General features: G+C 36.3%; 2 protein-coding genes across 2 annotated transcripts in view; one reads left to right on the top strand and one right to left on the bottom strand.

Moving 5' to 3' along the window:
- Positions 1-4,208, top strand: part of LOC137407767 (cyclin-T2-like) — a 32,839-nt gene extending 28,631 nt beyond the window's left edge. The window contains exons 11-13 of the mRNA XM_068094150.1: positions 2,469-2,642; positions 3,434-3,645; positions 3,886-4,208. Of these exons, the coding sequence (XP_067950251.1) occupies positions 2,469-2,642; positions 3,434-3,608 (349 nt within the window). The 3' untranslated portion in view covers positions 3,609-3,645; positions 3,886-4,208. The remainder of the gene's footprint in view (positions 1-2,468; positions 2,643-3,433; positions 3,646-3,885) is intronic.
- A 6,862-nt stretch (positions 4,209-11,070) lies between these two features.
- Positions 11,071-17,732, bottom strand: LOC137407836 (ankyrin repeat domain-containing protein 39-like). The gene is made up of 4 exons (XM_068094219.1): positions 17,676-17,732; positions 13,197-13,395; positions 12,183-12,383; positions 11,071-11,982 (listed from the first exon to the last, which is right to left on the bottom strand). Exons 2-4 carry the CDS (start codon positions 13,389-13,391, stop codon positions 11,824-11,826), a joined length of 555 nt encoding a protein of 184 aa, XP_067950320.1. The 5' UTR covers positions 13,392-13,395; positions 17,676-17,732; the 3' UTR covers positions 11,071-11,823.
- Between the last annotated feature and the right edge of the window lie 73 nt (positions 17,733-17,805).

Raw genomic sequence — 17,805 nt, 5'->3', positions numbered from 1 at the left:
TGATATCAACTTTCTGGACATGAAGAGCAAGGTCGGAACGGATTTCAAAGTTCGTATCTCTGTCTCGCATTAGTTGTCATGTTATAAATTGCTAGCATTAATTTCTTCCTTCACGGAAAAATAAGTTTTACATAATTGTCCTCTCATAAACATTAGCTAGTCTCAAGTCATCCGCTATCAATCTGTGCTCTGCTTTCACAAATAAAGGTTTTGAAAAGGCAATTTTTACATGACCCAGCAAAAAATGAGCAATTTTAATTTGAATATATTGCGTCACAGCTGTTTCCAGGTAATATTTGACAAATCGCAAGTCTTTCCATCCATTTTCGTGACTTGAAGTCCTTACTATGGAAAGAGCCGCTTCTGTCTGTACGAAGCCAGGATTAAAGGTTGGAGTAAAAATATTGCTTGCAACGGGATTCAAACTCATAAAATTTGGCTTCATAGGTTGACACTCTTGATACCTGCACTAATCGACCGACACTTCTAATGCCTGCACTAATCGACCGACACTTTTAATGCCTGTACTAATCGACTGACACTTAATGCTTGCACTAATCGACCGACACTTAATGCTTGCACTAATCGGCCGACACTTTTAATGCTTGCACTAATCGACCGACACTTAATGCTTGCACTAATCGACTGGCACTTTTAACGCCTGTACTAATCGACTGACACTTTTAATGCCTGCACTAATCGACTGACATTTTTTATGTCTGCACTAATGGACCGTCTTACGGTTTTTTAGAATAATTGTGCAGATACTTATTCTCTGTGCTTTATCGACACGCCTGGCGATCTCTTTCAGCACACCAAACTTCCAAGGCACCAGTGTTGATAAAACCTAGTACAGAAACCTCTCTCTAATAATAATCTAGGGTAATAAATATTAAAAATAAATAATAAAATACTAAATATATATATAAATCTCTCTCATGAGTTAACTGCATACTGTCGAAATAACCAAATTATCTACATTTGTCTATTAATCGTTGTAAGCTGCACACTGCATTAACATGTGCTCAAAATTGCTAGTTTTACTCGGTAGTTCTGATTATACAGAAGTGTAGGTGTTTATCAACACTCAGTCCATCAAGTCATTGAGCGACATGCTTGACTTAAAGGTTGACTTGCAACAAAATTCTCATTACAGTTATTTGGTATCAAAAGATTCACTATGTCTTACTTTGCTGTGTTGTTGGTGCAAAATATGTGGAAATGTGATTACAAGTTTTTAAAAGCTAAAAACGAACAGTTAATCGCAGCCGCATGAGACCGCCGTAGTTTGGATTCTCTTTCCAAAACGGCTCAAATGGGACGTAGTTGTACAAGATGGCTTCTGTTTACATTTTCACGCAACCTCATTCGTCGAAATATTTTCACAAATACACTCCACGCATTCAATAAAACCATATCTATTGTTCTTACGCGTCTATTTTATCGTCATTGTAATGCTGTCACTTTCAGCACTGATATCTTATAACTTACCGTAAAAATTCATTTAATTGTTTAACCTTAGCTCGAAGAAGTACATATCATTGTCTGATAAACATGACGAGCCTGTTGGTCACCTGTGATAATCGAAAAATGTTGCAGAAAGTATTTGCGAAGTATGGGTACATGATCAGATTACGACTAGACGATTAGACCAAGCCGAAACAAAACTGTAAAGTAGCGAGCATCTATATTTGATACGGGGTCTTCGGTAAAACCTGAAGTGTTTGTCATAAACTAGTGCTACGATAAGTTTATATTGAGCTTTTTATTGGCCTTGCAATTCACGTGAGAACATCACGTGACAAAACAATAACCAAATGTAATGACTACGTCAGAAAAATAAACTGATTCCAATCTACGGCGTCTTTTTGTTTTTGAGCTTTTAAGAGCTTGTAATCACGTTTCCACATGTTTTGCAACTACAACACAGCAGAGCAAGACATGGTGAATCTTTTGATACCAAATAACTGTAATGTGAATTTTGTTGCAAGTCAACCTTAAAACTGTAATTTTAGGTAAGAATTGATAGCAACCGTAAATTATCATGAAATAATTGTATCTACGTCGATAGAGCTGTTTTGAAGAATTGCTACTGCGTCCTCAAATGCATGTGTTTGAATGGAGCCCTGTCATTGCTTTTCACTGGTGGACCAGAGTAACAGTAAAATAATTCATATTTTAACTAAACAGACATTTTAAACTAAACAAGCTTTTCAAGCATTAAAATATATTTTTATTTTACTAACTCTTGGCTGTTTTATAGAAGGTAGCATTTAGTTGTTCAATGCTGCTTTCAGAGAAGGGTTTGGCTCAGTTGTACATGGGTTTAGGTACCCAACATTCAATCGATTGGGTATGAACCTTAAAATCTTAATTCATTAGTGCCAAGTCTGGTTGTAATGCGGGATGTTCAGGGATTGTTATCCAGATGAAAACAAAAAACTATCTACTGACTTGTTTAATTTTAGTAAATCTCGGCCACACCATGTGGAAAGCCCTTTAGCCCGCAATGACCTAAAACGACCTCATCCTAAGGAGTCTCACCCTTCCTCAGCGCGTGTAAGCGGCAAACCACATGACGCAGCCTCGTCACGAACACCAGTTCCGTCATATAGTAATAATCCTTATGCCAAACCTCATAGGTGAGTATTCTGGTGGATCACAGGGTGTTATTGCACTTTCAATCGATATTTTGTGAAGTTTGCTTATGTGTTTGTGGAGCTCGCCCCTGCTTTATAGCCTTTGTAAGGATACATCTTGTGCCTTACCTTTTGCTAATATTTAGCATGATCTTACTAATATAGTCCAAACATGTGGTCCACCCACTATCTTCTCATACTTACATAGTCTAAACATGTGGTTCACTCCCAATGTTCTTTAACTTATATAGTCTATACATGTGGTTCACCCACCATCTTCTCATACTTATATAGTCTAAACATGTGGTTCACTCCCAATGTTCTTTAACTTATATAGTCTAAACATGTGGTTCACCCACCATCTGCTTTTACTTATATAGTCTAAACATGTAGTTCACCCACCATCTTCTCATACTTACATAGTCTAAACATGTGGTTCACTCCCAATGTTCTTTAACTTATATAGTCTAAACATGTGGTTCACCCACCATCTTCTCATACTTACATAGTCTAAACATGTGGTTCACTCCCAATGTTCTTTAACTTATATAGTCTAAACATGTGGTTCACCCACCATCTGCTTTTACTTATATAGTCTAAACATGTGATCCACCCACCATCTTCTTTTGCTTATATAGTTTAAACATGTGATCCACCCTCCAACTTCTCTTACTTATATAGTCTAAACATGTGGTCCACCCACCATCTTCTCTTATATAGTCTAAACATGTGATCCACCCTCCATCTTCTCTCCCTTATATAATCATTAGGCCTAATGTTCATCTATTCATTAGGAACAATGAAAGCAGTAAGTCAAAACACCAATACCATCACCGGCACCAGTCAGGAAGTGCAACAGAACCTTCTCCTGTTAAGAAACAGAGACTAGCCGGTGAGAATGGCAATGGGGAACAGCGGCCACCTTTACCTCCTCAGCCGCCTCTACCGAAGCCTCCGCCTCCTCCTTGACTTAACTGTTTAGTCTATTATAGGAAGATGGATACTGGTACGTATAAAAACATTCCTTGTCACATTACTGACTGTTATATTGAGGATAATGGCAAAGCATTTTCATAGCTGTAAATAGGCTCTTACTTGAGATTATAATGCTGCTTCTCATAGGTCTCTGTATCATCATGAGATTATTATGCTGCTTTTCATAGGTCTCTGTATCATCATGAGGTTATAATGCTGCTTCTCATTGGTCTCTGTATCATGTTGCAGTCGGTTCTCTTTCTCTTCGTAGATGGCTTGTCGGCAGGCAATGACTGTAACATCGTGTATGATGGATGGTTGATCCTGTTTAGGCAGCCCATGACTGCCTAACTGCAAAAAGCAAGCTGCCTGCTAACACGCTGTCACAGTTGTGTATTTGATGACACGATGACATACTGCATTTGTATGCTGATACCCTGTCCAACTCTACATATTACCTCTATTTTTGATAGTCAGAATTCCATTGACAATGAGATGAGTTTGCAGTTTTTGTGAGATCTTTTGTTACGGCAATCTGTATTTTATTAAATACAGATTTTTGCTTTACTTAATAAAAGCAACTTTATTATATAGTCCCACCTACCATTTGATTTAAACAAGGCTGCATCGCTGAGAAGCTGTGAATAGTTATTTCTAGTTGAAATGGTAAACAACCATTTTATGTCTTTCCAATCCTCTAACACCACAGTGTAAGTGCACAAGAATGAGGTTTTCATCTCCGGCTAACCATGTCATTCACAAAGTTGCAGAGGTAGATGTTATATGATATACGTACACTAGCCTCCCAGGTGACTAAAGAGTTCATTTGAGTTGGTCATCCCTTTCTGCAGGGCAAAAGTCGAGTACTTCATTTCGTTTTGCAAGTTCAAAGTAATTTACTTATACATCTACCATGTTGTTAGAAAGGCTTGGTCAAGTTTTATTTAAACAAGTATATTTAATACATGCACTATTGTTAGCATCGAATAGTTTAGTCCAAATAAGCTATCAAACATGAGTTAGATTAAATGAGTTTTTGTAGTGTATGATTTAGTTTGTTTTTATCCCCTGTACCATGCTATGTTGAAAAACGTAAGCAGTCCTTACACCATCAGCCATGCATAAAGATTTATGCTGCAATAAATATGTGTATTCTACACCTTTGATCCTAAAATGAAATCGAGCTATAGAACTACCTCTGAAACACGGTATTAACTCTTCATAGGTTAAATCTAGGATAAATTGGGAGTGATCAAGGGAAGTCCTTAATCATACGAATATGTATTTGACTATCCCGACTTATGCTACATATTCACAATTTCCAGTTCGTAAAATATATCTGTGATTTATCATAGACTGATCGCATCAGACTGGTCTAAAGTGTTATACTATTTATAATAGTCACATTCAGAGCCGTATCTAAATGCGTGTCTTTAGCAAAGTCACTTGTTGAAAAATCTTACTATTATAGGTAGCGATATTCTGTAGCAAATTCTACTTGTTATGAGTCAATACTCTTTAGCTTGCTATACATTGGAATAGCATCATCATTTCATCTATTTCTTTCGGCTATCAAACATTCCGTCATTCTATCGCTATTACAAACGAAAATGGTGCGTAGCCATTCACAAGTCTGTATGATCAGATGAGGAGCAGATGTAAATGCCACTTTTCTTTTCTCAAATCGAGTGGCTCACTAGTAGCTAGGTCAGATGGTGGCTTTGTCCAGGAACATTAAAAAGGTTTCCTTTCATATTAGACGCCAAGTGTTGTTACTATCGTGCAGACCATATAGCAACAGCACCACTTAGGTCAAAGGCTTTATTTTAGTTTCAAAATGTAATATTTTCTATCTTTCAAGTCTTCAAGTTCTATCTTTCTATCTTCAAGTTCTCTTCATTCAAGTCTAACCAATTTTGTGTAATCCATTATTGACTAAACAGTTGCTGCTCTATAGAAAGACAGCCAACAACTGTATAAATCATTGTATTGATGATATTCTTATAAGTTAAATAGTCATTCTAGTTAGAGTGGAACACTGGCACTTGTAAAACCGTGGTCTAATCGCAACAGCACTTAAACGTACACCAGGGACAGTAGGAAACTGGAAGGCAGTAGGGCATCGGGTGAGTTGAAAAAACTGGGTCACGCAACACCAAATTCAGTATCGCTAGTTAAATTTTAAAGCTCCAATTATAGCTTTTTACTTTATAGTTGTCCAATTTGATTAAAGTTCCTTTATGAAGTTCCTTTATATCTATGAACTGAAACATACTGAAAGTACTTCAGAACAGCATATGTTAACAGGATATGTTAACAGCATATGTTAATAGGATATGTGAACAGGATATGTCGAGCATCGCTAGTCATTGGCTGCTCTGGCTGCCATCTTGTCGAGTACTGGATGGTCAGCATTCAGGTTGCGCAATGCTTTAATATACCATGTACGTATCCTCCTAGTCACGCAGTTGTTGAGCCGTACAGCTGGCATGTAGAAGATAGGCTTTGCCACTGTTATCATTTACATTATCATTAACTTATCATTTAATATTTGAGTGATTATATCATCAGCAACTGATTTGCTTTGTCACTTTCAGGTTTGGACAATGGTAGAGATTATGGTAGAATCAACTATTAGCTGCACTGCATTATTAGCTGGCCCACTGCATATGTTAGTTTCTACTAATGTGTCACACATAGTCATGTATGTGCAGTGTTCCATCATATGTCAGTCAGTGTTTAGCCTCCAAAACCATCTGCTTTAGTCGATGCCTGTCTGCTTGTAGATATTTATTTTTTGTAGTGATTTTTCCTAATATAGAATTCTATGCGACCTTAACTGGGAGCTATCTGGTATCGCATTTATGAATATAATATGCGCCAGAAGTGTGATATATTACACTTGGTCAAAGCACTGACCACTGGTAGTGTACAGAATCACCAACAAAGTTATCCACCTGATATTGCCCATCTCTCTTATTTCCCTTCTCATCCGCACAGGCCTTCAAGGATCGCTAGCAGTTTATGAGTGCATAATTTTCAAAGATATTTGTGGTAAATATTGCTAATCCAACATATATAGCCAGTCTCGCTGTCTGGCTATAAGGGTTAAAATATGGCTTATTTTTGTTGGTCACAAAAATATCACAGCAGCTTCAGCGTTGCTGAACCACCAGCAGGAGATACTTCTTGCCTTCAAGCAGAGCATTCTTGGAAAACAATTCTTAGATATGAAATGAGGAAGCTATGGCAAATGTGGAGTGCCAAGAGAGTAGTGACTAAACATGGCAACGTCATAGCGCGAGATGGACATGGTGGAGCCCAGCTACAAACATCTGTACACAACATAAAGGCATATATTAGACTGACCCGGAGGGTGTTTATTGTTCTCCTGCTAATCCGTGAATGATTTCAATGGCCTGAAATGGGAACAGTGGGCCTGACACAATTGATAGCTAGTTCCATGGTGTTACATAATACGAGCTTGGTATATTCCACTGCTTGCATAATCTCCTAATCACTTACTGGCCAATTCTTGTCAGCTGAACGTTTGGGACAAAGGTGTAGAGTCTTATTTGTGCATTGTTGTATGTGCGAGAAAGTCACTCTCTGCCCTCCCTCAGTAGAGTTTTGACAAGTAAGATCAAGTGGTTTAGTCCTACTGAGAGTTCTACAACAGCAGGAGGAACTCGCTTCGTACAGAACTGGTACTTCACGATCTAACCAAAGTTTGGAAAGGTAAGGTGTGCCAGCGGTAGAAACTTGGAGGTAATATCAGTTGTTCACCATTGCCTGTTGTTAGTAAAAAATGAGAAAATATACATTTGGGAATTGTCTGGTAGCGTGTTAGTGTCACATATATCATCTTTTATTGTAGAAATTCGCATAAAATATATCATTATTTCGAAGAATAAAACTAAAATTTTAGATCATGAAGCACAAATAAATGTTCCTCCCAGCAAATAAGTGTTAAGTTATCACTTCTGGACTGAGAGATACCACCTTAAATTTACATATGAGAAGTGCTGCTGTGAAATAGCATTGGTTTCAGTAAAAGGAATATAATATAGTCAGCAAATAGAGAAAACCATGAATATGATAGGTTTGGTAGTCAGTTGAACCAGCAATATCATTCTGCCATCAGCTGAAAGCACTCATGCCTTTGCCTATACGTTTTTGCTGCAGGGTATATGTCCAGGATATTCATTTAAGGAAAGACAACAAAAAAGACTATGGGCTACTCGAGCAACAATCGTGATGATGGTCATATAGAGGAAGCAACTGAAGATGATATTTTTAAAAAAGTCTATAATTTGATGATTAAGTTTCCTACAGTGGTTCAGTTTGAGAATGTCACAGAAGATAAGGTTCGTGTTAGTCATCCTGTTGATGAACGATAGTTGTCTGTCTCCGGTGTGTAATGTGGTTACCTAATTTAATACTTTTCATATTTTTTGTTTGCAAGCAGAAGCAAGTATTGTTTTTTAGGCTTGCCTTAATTTTCATCTGTGTATTAAATTTTAGCTCTTCTCTAGCCTCATTTTAATATTGCACCCAAATGCCAGTCATACCATGTCAAATTGCTTTCAGACTCGGTGCGTTATAAAAAGTCAAACAAATGTGGCAAATCTGTTTCCCTAACAGCCAACAATTAATGAATCCAATGTAGAACATTTCAAGCATGGTTCTTTTAACATTATTTAATGAAAGAAGTAACTGAATGAAGAACAAGAAAAATAATTGTTATTTTGCCAACATCTTACCTACTAATCCAACTTTACCTTGTTTTGAATTGATTTGCTGTTTATGTAAATGTTAAAAATATCGAAAGATGTAGCTAGAGCGTCGTATAGTTTATTAAAATAATTATATTTATGTGAGTAACACCAAACTTCATTTTAAGTTATCTGATGTTGAAAAATGCTTTTTTTACTGTATTTGGAGCGATTGTCTTCTTTATATTCAGAAAACTTCTTGTTACAATCAAGAAATTGTAATACTGTAAAATAATGCATTGTTAATGAAACTCAATACAAATCTTTTGCTCTTTAGGTTGCAGCCCAGATTCTACAGTCAGTATAATGCGGTGCGAAATCCAGCCTTTAATGTTGAGCTCCTTTGGTCTTTACTTTGTCAATACCTCGACATGTATTACCATAATGAATGGAATATAGCATAGTGCAAGTATTTACTGCCTGGCTATTCTGCAAAAATCTATATCGATGTCTGAAACCTGTTTTTGTTTCATACAGTTCGGTTTTTTTTAGCATATTTGGGCAAGAGGAAAATATTTTTTGGATAAAAGCCTAAAGGATATCAAACCAGCTGAAAAGGACTTTAACAAAAACAACCTTCTCTGGCTTGTAGTCACAAATCCATCCACGAGACAAGACAAATATGGACAAACATTCCTACACAAGGTATATATATAGACACCTGGTTCATCCTTGTACACTTGCCTAAAAGGAAATGCTGTTTCTTACATGATCCAACAAGTATTTTATTAATCAGGCTATAATGGACAAAGAGGAACAGCTGATAGAAACGCTGATGAGCGCTTGTCCAGCTCTGGCAGCCATTGAAGATGCAGCAGGAAATATTCCGGATGATGATCTTTTACACCAGTTTGAACAGATGCTTGAGTTAGAAGGTGAAGACGAAGTGATGCAGTAGCATTGTAAATCAATATGACCTGTACATGGATTAAAAGAGGCAGACACAGCTGTACATATGTATATTGAGTTAATGTCTCTGGACGTATTTAAAATGTTTCAGTTTTGTTGTGAAGTGTTCAAAGATTGATATGTTTATAGATTTAATTAACATATTATATGAAGAGCATTTTGATCTTGGATATATCATTCTTCACTAAATATTCTTTGTCCAGTGTTGATCAAAAGTCCAGCATGTGACTTTACGGCCATTTTCAATATGTTTGCTTGGAAACTAATGGATACATAGGTTACAGCAGCAAACCATCAAAACAAACATGGAACAAATGCTTGTGAAAACAAAAGTCATTGAATGCAATATATCTTGATGATGCGAATTTACATCACAACGAAAACGGTGCCTTCTGCTTAGTAATGGTAAAGAACTTATGCACCAGAGCTACCCTTGGCGTCTTCTAGAGCTAAATATTATGTCTAGAAGTTTCGGGAAGAAACCGATGATGAGTAAGAACATGTTCACATACCTATCATGTAACTGACTGTTTACTAACAAAGCAAATATCACATAAGAATCGTCATAAAGCAAATACTTTTGCGACTTTATAATACAAAAACATGAATTGTAAAATACAAAATTAATGATTATGCTTACACAGCGAAGCCAAATTTATACCATCAAAGGGGCTGAAAAGAAGCGATCATAGCAAGCAAGTGACGCAGCTCTGTGAGGAGGATACATGCTGTAATGTACATGCAGCATGTACTCCGCATATACATGCATATGCAGAGTCCAAGTGATCATTTTCACTACAGGAAACAAATACCTAACTTTTACTAGCGCACATGGATTGTTCTTTTCAGCTAATGTATACATAGTCTGAACAAATTTGACCACTTGCCAGCCACAACCTGAGATTAAGTTCAGTGTGATCAATGATCAGCACCTGCTCCTTGAAGGAAGTTAGGTAAACTTCCAAGTGCCTTTATCAAATTAAAAATCAATGCAAACTGTGGATATCAGCAACAAAGAATATTATCTATTCCATCTTATTGAAGGGAGAGATGTCATTGACTGTTAAACATGGCAGCTGACAAAGTTCATCTCGACATGTCTCCTTTCCCTGTCTGTTTCATCAGCCCTTCGACTTCCAGTTTGGTAAAGGTTTTTTGCACATCAACTTCACTCAGATTTATTGCAAGAAGCCTAGTTAGTTTTTCAATTTATTATAAAACTCATCAGTTACTCATTCTGTTACAATACCACTTCATGATACAGTCTACTCTCCTTACAAATGGTGTCTTTCCACTTTTCTACCTAAGCTTCAATTTCAGCTTTTTCAACTAAAATGATCGTTATTAGTTTTTATCTCCCCTGCTGCAAGGGAAATGCGAGTCCGTTTCCAAAAAAAAAGAAAAACTGGATGAATAGGTAGAATAGTCGGTCAGTGTTGACCTGAGAACTAGCATTACTTAATTCAGGACTTTGACCATACTATGGCCTTGAATATGTTTCCTCGAAGTTCATGATCATCACGACTTTAACACAGCAATAATATGCATCTGGTGGGCTAAACTTTAATTCATAGTAATAAAATCAACATTAATTAAAAGCTATTTTTACTAATGTGTAAGTTGAGGTATGAGCTGCAGGACTTGATACAGAGAAAAGGTGTTCGATGCTCACATCATACACCTTTTCTTTAAGAAAACACATCTACACATCTAGCATATTAAAGATTAATGTTTAGTAGGAATACAGGAAATGAGAAAGTTCGTTAGGAGAGGAGGAAGACATTCTTTATTTGTGTATTAACATCGGACCAATGCTAGTTGTCCGATCTGGTGAGGACCCAGCTCTGTAGACAACTGTCAACTTGTAACAGAAGCTCACCCGCTTGTCAGACGAGGAATAAAAATGAAATAAATATAAGAGTTGCATTATGACAAGCATCTACAGGTCATTTCCAGAACTATTTCAACCAATCTATAATTTGTGTATTTGTCCAGATACTGTCAATAAAGAGTGTTAGCTTTTTAGTTCAATACATCGACTAATATTAACATTGCATGTTCAACACTACCTTTGATGTTATGACAGTCTGTATTCGATGTTATGACAGCCTGTACTCGATGTTATGACAGTCTGTACTGGATGTTATGACAGTCTGTACTCAATGTTATGAAAGTCTGTACTCAATGTTATGACAGTCTGTACTCGATGTTATGACAGTCTGTACTCAATGTTATGACAGTCTGTACTCAATGTTATGACAGTCTGTACTCAATGTTATGACAGTCTGTACTCAATGTTATGACAGTCTGTACACGATGCTATGACAGTCTGTACTCAATGCTATGAGAGTCAGTACTCGATATTACGACAGCGCATAACATATGATGTATACTCAGAATCTAAAATAAATATATAAGTATATCAACTTGATATAAAATTTTATATTGTAATACACCTAGGAAATTTGGACATCTGGTGAAGCTTTGCTAAAGAAGCACCTGCGAATGTAGTCAAAGTTTCTGAGTCAAGACACTTTCAATAGAATCTGCCAGTCAGTGTCAGAAACTCCATCATATTTGAAGAGATCCTTGGGCAATCTACCTAAACTGTCTGCTGTATTCAGGTGCAGAGGATATTCTTTCGCTAGAAGTTGAGCGACAGTGAGATGCTTTTGCTGGACTGCCTGTAACAAGGGTAAAAGTACTTTGATTACTTAAGACATCATGGTCATGAACATGGTCAAAGTATTCTGTCTATTTGTATCAGCAGAATAATGTGATCTGAAGATCATATGAGTGTTCGATGAGAGGTCATTTTGAGTGAGAGTTGTCAGCAGAGTAGAATGAAAAGAAGCAGCAGCGTAACGAGTTGAATTTATTGTACCTTGTGTAAAGCGGTCTGGCCATCGGCTCCTCTACAACACTCTGCTTTGTAATTTATAAGGAGTGTGACTACGCCATCCCTTCCCATGTAACTAGCTCGGTGTAGTGCTGTGTCACCGCTCCTAAGTCTAGCATTGACACTAGCGCCATGTTCAAGCAGAACTGTACAAACATCTGTATGCCCAGCACGAGCCGCATAATGCTGTAACAATTCAAGCAAATACATGACCAAAATATCTCAAATTCGCAAGAGTTGTCATCTCTAACAATAAAACAAACTTATAGACATCCTAGAATACACTAAAAGCTATGACTGTTGCACTAGCGCATTTTAAGAAGGGTACCTGAAAACTAAAACATGCTTAGCTCGGCTACCGGCGATAAAGCAGAAATGCTGACAAATCATTTAACCTTACTCTGCTGATCACCGTGTTTAACAACTGGTACAGAAGTTACATGAATATTACAATATACAGGAGGGTGTTTTAATAACTTACTGCATTAAAGCTAACCTACTAACAACTGAAAGCAGTTAAACTTCCAATATGCTGACTCTATATGCTGACTCTATATGCCGACTCTATATGCCGACTCTATATGCCGACTCTATATGCCGACTCTATATGCCGACTCTATATGCCGACTCTATATGCCGACTCTATATGCCGACTCTATATGCCGACTCTATATGCCGACTCTATATGCCGACTCTATATGCCGACTCTATATGCCGACTCTATATGCCGACTCTATATGCCGACTCTATATGCCGACTCTATATGTTGACTCTATATGCTGACTCTATATGCTGACTCTATATGCTGACTCTATATGCTGACAATGGTGTCAAGATCGCACAATCTAAACTCCTTTTAACAATTGTGAGTTGAATTGCAACCATAAATTGCAATTCATAAAATGTGTCTTTACTTTATTCAATAATATATTCTAATGGATACCTGCTATAGATGTAATATTTTAGTGACAAATAAAAAGAGAGAAACTTAACACATACCAGTGCTGTGTAACCGTTAGTATCTACTTTGTTTACATTAGCAGGATCTTTGGTGATTAACATCTGCAGACGATCCATATCAGCGTCCAGAGCTGCCGTCCAAATGCCTCGTTCAAACTCCAATTCATCAATAGTTTGACAAAGGGCAGTAGTGCCAGCTCCATGACTACATGTGTTTTCGCAAGACCTTGACATCCCTCTGTATCATATGATGGGATAAAAAGTATTCTACTTAGTGTTCTCAATTACATGTAATTACCTGTTGAAGAAATAAACAAAAGCAAAATTATATGTTATATTCAACAACACTAAAGCTACGAGCAACTCATCATGACATCAAAGTCAGTGTTTCGGAGTTCACATTGGGACCAATTCTTGCAGCAAACAAATATTGTGAAAAATCAAAAAAAATTTTTGGTGAGTGTTTATCAGTATACTAATGCCTTAGAAAAGATTTTAGACTGATTCAGCAGAGAAGTGAGCAGCGTGACACCTTTGAGCAGGAAGAAGGTGGAATATATAAGCATTGCCCTACAGCTAAAAAGGCTGCTGGTACAGGTAATAGTACAACAAAAAAGTCAATGAGTAACCATGAGAGTGACTATATATAAGCCAATGAGTAACCATGAGAGTGACTATATATAAGCCAATGAGTAACCATGAGAGTGACTATATATAAGCCAATGAGTAACCATGAGAGTGACTATATATATGGCTACAGAAAATTTTGAAGATTTAAATCATTTAAATTTTATACCTGGGCTTTCTTCATAGAAATACAGAAAGCATGCATGATCATAGGCTGGCGAACTCAAAGAAAGATATCTCAATATTACCCTAAAAATGAAGCAGGTGGTAAGATATATTGGGTTTTTCACCTTTATAAGATTTTCAAATTTGTGATAACCAATTCCTCTTGCCTTTTCATAGAGATAAAATAAATAGATGACCACAAAGAGAATTTTGTCAAAATCATGTTAAGTTGCCTAAAACGTAAAATAGTTCGACCTCAATAATAAACAAGAGGCTGTGCATCCACAAGTGCAAAAATAGATTATTAAAATGACAACATTTTTTGCATGCTTATTTGATTTTTTTGTGATTTGTGATTTATTTTCATCAACAAAATTATTTAAGCAAAAGAAAAAAGCTGGAAGAGTGATGAAGCCCATAATACGCAATAATATAGCTAGTCGTGGCGTTGGGCTTGTCGTCATCGGTTTTATTCACCTGTTAAAAGATGCAAATTAAGTTCCCTCTTGAAACTGGCCACCTTCTCTATGCCTTTAATAGACTTAGGAGTTGGTTCAAAAAGATGGCCTGTTGGATATGGGCCATGTTCCACCTGCGATGGCCTGCACGGGAAGAAGATTGTGGGAGATTTAGACAGGAATTTGAGAATCGGGTTTGATATATTGTGCGAGGGATGTAATTACAATAAAATTATTGATGGGCTAAAAGTATAATGCGGTATGAATATAGTGATCTGATAGGTAGTATAGATGATGATTTGAAAAGAGGTTTGGTGTGGGTGGGGCGGAGTTTTTTGTGGATGGTCCTTACCATGTGTTTTTGAAGTGTTATTAAATTTGCAAGATGGGTGGGAGGTGCATTGCCCCATGCCTCAATGCAATATGAAAGTTTGGAATTAACCATGGAATTGTATAATAAAAGTAGAGGTTTGTGGGGTAAATATTCAAATGTGCGGTAGAGTAAGCCTGATAAGGGTCTCAGTTTTTTTAGTAAATATTCGATATATTTAGTAGATATTTGAAGAGAATTTTGTCAAAATCATGATAAATTGCCTAAAACGTAAATACAAGTCTTCTACGCTTATAACAAGTGTAGAAGACAAACCAATGAGATCATTGAAGAAATTATCAGGCAAGCTTAGAAATTTATCATCTGGATGATAATAATAACCTTGCCTTTGAGTGAAAACACCTATTGACTGAGAGCAGCTTGGCAGAAATGATCTACAGTTAAGTGCTGATTCTAAAATCTTAGAATCTTTGAGAAAGTCTACCATATGCAATTCCAAGATTGCATATGGTAGACTTTCTTAGGTTAAAATGAGATTAGAAAGCATGAATGAAATATGAAAAACTGACAACAATTTTTAGTTTTAAGCATCATGAGGTATTGATAACTCAATTCCTTATTTAACTTGCCTTTTTTAGCTAAAATGATTCTGTGATTTCTCAAACAGGATTTGCTCATTTGTAGATACTCCCGTAATGGACTTACCCAGTCTTCGACTAATTAAGTTGTAATACTAGTAAAGCAGTACCCAAGCCAGTTTGCAGAGATAGCTCAAGAATACGAATAACGAAGGATTAGCACACTTATGCTTGCCTATCTATATATTTATTTCTCAAAGTTTGTTGTCTGTCTGTCTTTAGGTATGTCCAGCTATAGCTACATGCATTAAAATTTTGGAATTAAAATTTCGCATTCCGCCGGACTTGAACTCACGAAAATTGCATCTGCAAGTTTGCAATCCAGTTCAGTAACCACAAAACTACAAAAGCTCTTACAATTCATCGCTCTCAATGCATGACGTATACACCTTTTTCCGTTTTCACACCCAAAATGACGCATTAATTGAAACTTTATGAACTCTTTTAGCTCTATGAAACGCACTGCTATTTCGTGAGCTTCTATTTCCGATTTGTCATAAGGTTCAATTACTAAATCGCGATCAAAGCCAATTATTTTCACAAGGACAATTGTATTATCTTGAGTAGGAATAGCATCTACATAGACAAAGTACCAGACAAAGCTAGTCCGATATCTCAATTTTACGTTTGTACCAGTATCGAGAGGTACCAATACCGTCGTATTCAAAGTTTTGATGGATAGCTTCTGCTGAAACAGTAACCTTTTTTATACACACACTTCTATGCACAAATTGCTATTTTTAATTCAACATATTCAAGATTTTCATTTTGTTTTTTCAGTTCGTATTAATTGTATCATTACCAAATCATCTTTTATTGTATTCGTAGCAAAACAGACATAATTTAGTTATTATTTGCTAACTATTTCACATTGACATTTAAACCCTTTTATAGCTGTTTTTTTTTAATTTATTTGACCTGCACAGAACATTCTCCTCATGATAGGAAGTTTGAAAGTTACAGTTGTTTGATAAAGTTTGAAAACCTTTACAGTTGTTTTTATTTTTTCTCTCAATTTTTTTAAACTGCACAAAACACTTTTCTTATGATATGAAGTTGGAAAGTTAGAATGGTAACCGCTGTTATATATTAAATAAAAATAAATTTTCTGTGCAAAGACTTTTATTATCCGGGCAAAGCTGGGTATTTACCTAGTATAAGCGTACTAGCGGAATACCCGGCGTTGCACAAGTATTAAATAACAGCTTTTAAACAGTGGCAGCTAATGTAGTTGCCTGCCACCTGCCATTATCCTGACACATTGCCAATGGCTAATTTGAGCAAGCTAGTATGTGTATTGCTAAACTTTCTAATAAGAGCAAGCTTTAATGACGTTGCGCCATAATGCAATGCAGAGTTGCTATGCCGTTTTACCCTATATAACCACTCATATCACCCAATGAATCCAATGCATCTCGTGTAGCTCAAATGATTAGCTTATTGCCTGGTAAATGAGAGGTTCCGAGATCAAATCTTCTGTGATACGGATTCTTCATTCCAAGATTTAAAAAGGTATAGCTGGACCGACTGAATCACAGACCAATGGACAGACACTGAGATTTATATATTATAAGCTCATAGGATTTAGTACTCTATAGAGCTAAGAGCTAGCATGTGTTTGCATACTTGCAATTGCAATCGTTACGAGTTCAATCCAGTACAGTGGGAGATTCCATAGCTAAATTAAAATTGCTCTAGGTAGACACAGCAACAAGTCAAACATTCAGATTTATATATATAAATTCAGTAATTATTTGCCTGTTCTATACATGCATTGAGGCCTGCCAAATAAATAGCCAAAACAATCAGCCAGCTAAGCTGTTTCCAGCAATTAGACTTCTGTACAAAATTTATACTCTTTCAAGATATCCATTTGCAAGTAGCTAGTCAAAGTAGATTTCAACTTCACTACACGTTCGCTTAAGGGTTACCGTGTTGTTATATGGAAATATCAGCATAACCATATGCCAAAAGCAAATGAAGGGTGTCAACATAATTTTATTCTAAACTCACAATTCAAAATTTTGTAGCAAGTTTTCACTTTTTACTGTAATGGCTGATTATACCTTTTTACAATGTTATCAATGTAATATCTAGTAGTTTTTAATAATAGATAGTTCTAGATTTAAGTTTATTCAATACCAGATTTATTTTATAATTCTTTATCTAAGTGCAGACGATCAAAACTCTCCGATCGGAGCTTAATAATCTTAGACGTGTGACCATAACAAAAGGATAAATCTAACATATAAGTATACATATACATAAATCGTATTAGAGTTACTTTACTGAACACTACCATTAAGAATGTCTGCGTACTGCTAAAAGTTTTCTTTGGTAATCACGTTTCAATTCTAAATGTACCAGAAGTAACAAAAAGTAGAAAACTATAATCGTTGAGTGCAGCCTTAAATCACATATAAGAGTGT

This window comes from Watersipora subatra, chromosome 1 (assembly GCF_963576615.1).
Source record: "Watersipora subatra chromosome 1, tzWatSuba1.1, whole genome shotgun sequence".
Taxonomy (NCBI): domain Eukaryota; kingdom Metazoa; phylum Bryozoa; class Gymnolaemata; order Cheilostomatida; family Watersiporidae; genus Watersipora; species Watersipora subatra.
This window is presented reverse-complemented; position numbering and strand designations above follow the sequence as displayed.

Bases quoted from the DNA above. Each gene is read 5' to 3' on its own strand.
- LOC137407836 (XM_068094219.1), bottom strand. From the start codon at position 13,391: ATGTCAAGGTCTTGCGAAAACACATGTAGTCATGGAGCTGGCACTACT. The intron at 12,384-13,196 runs GTATGTGTTAAG...GAATTGTTACAG, and splicing joins CTAACGGTTACACAGCACTG to CATTATGCGGCTCGTGCTGG. The intron at 11,983-12,182 runs GTACAATAAATT...CCCTTGTTACAG, and splicing joins GCCAGACCGCTTTACACAAG to GCAGTCCAGCAAAAGCATCT.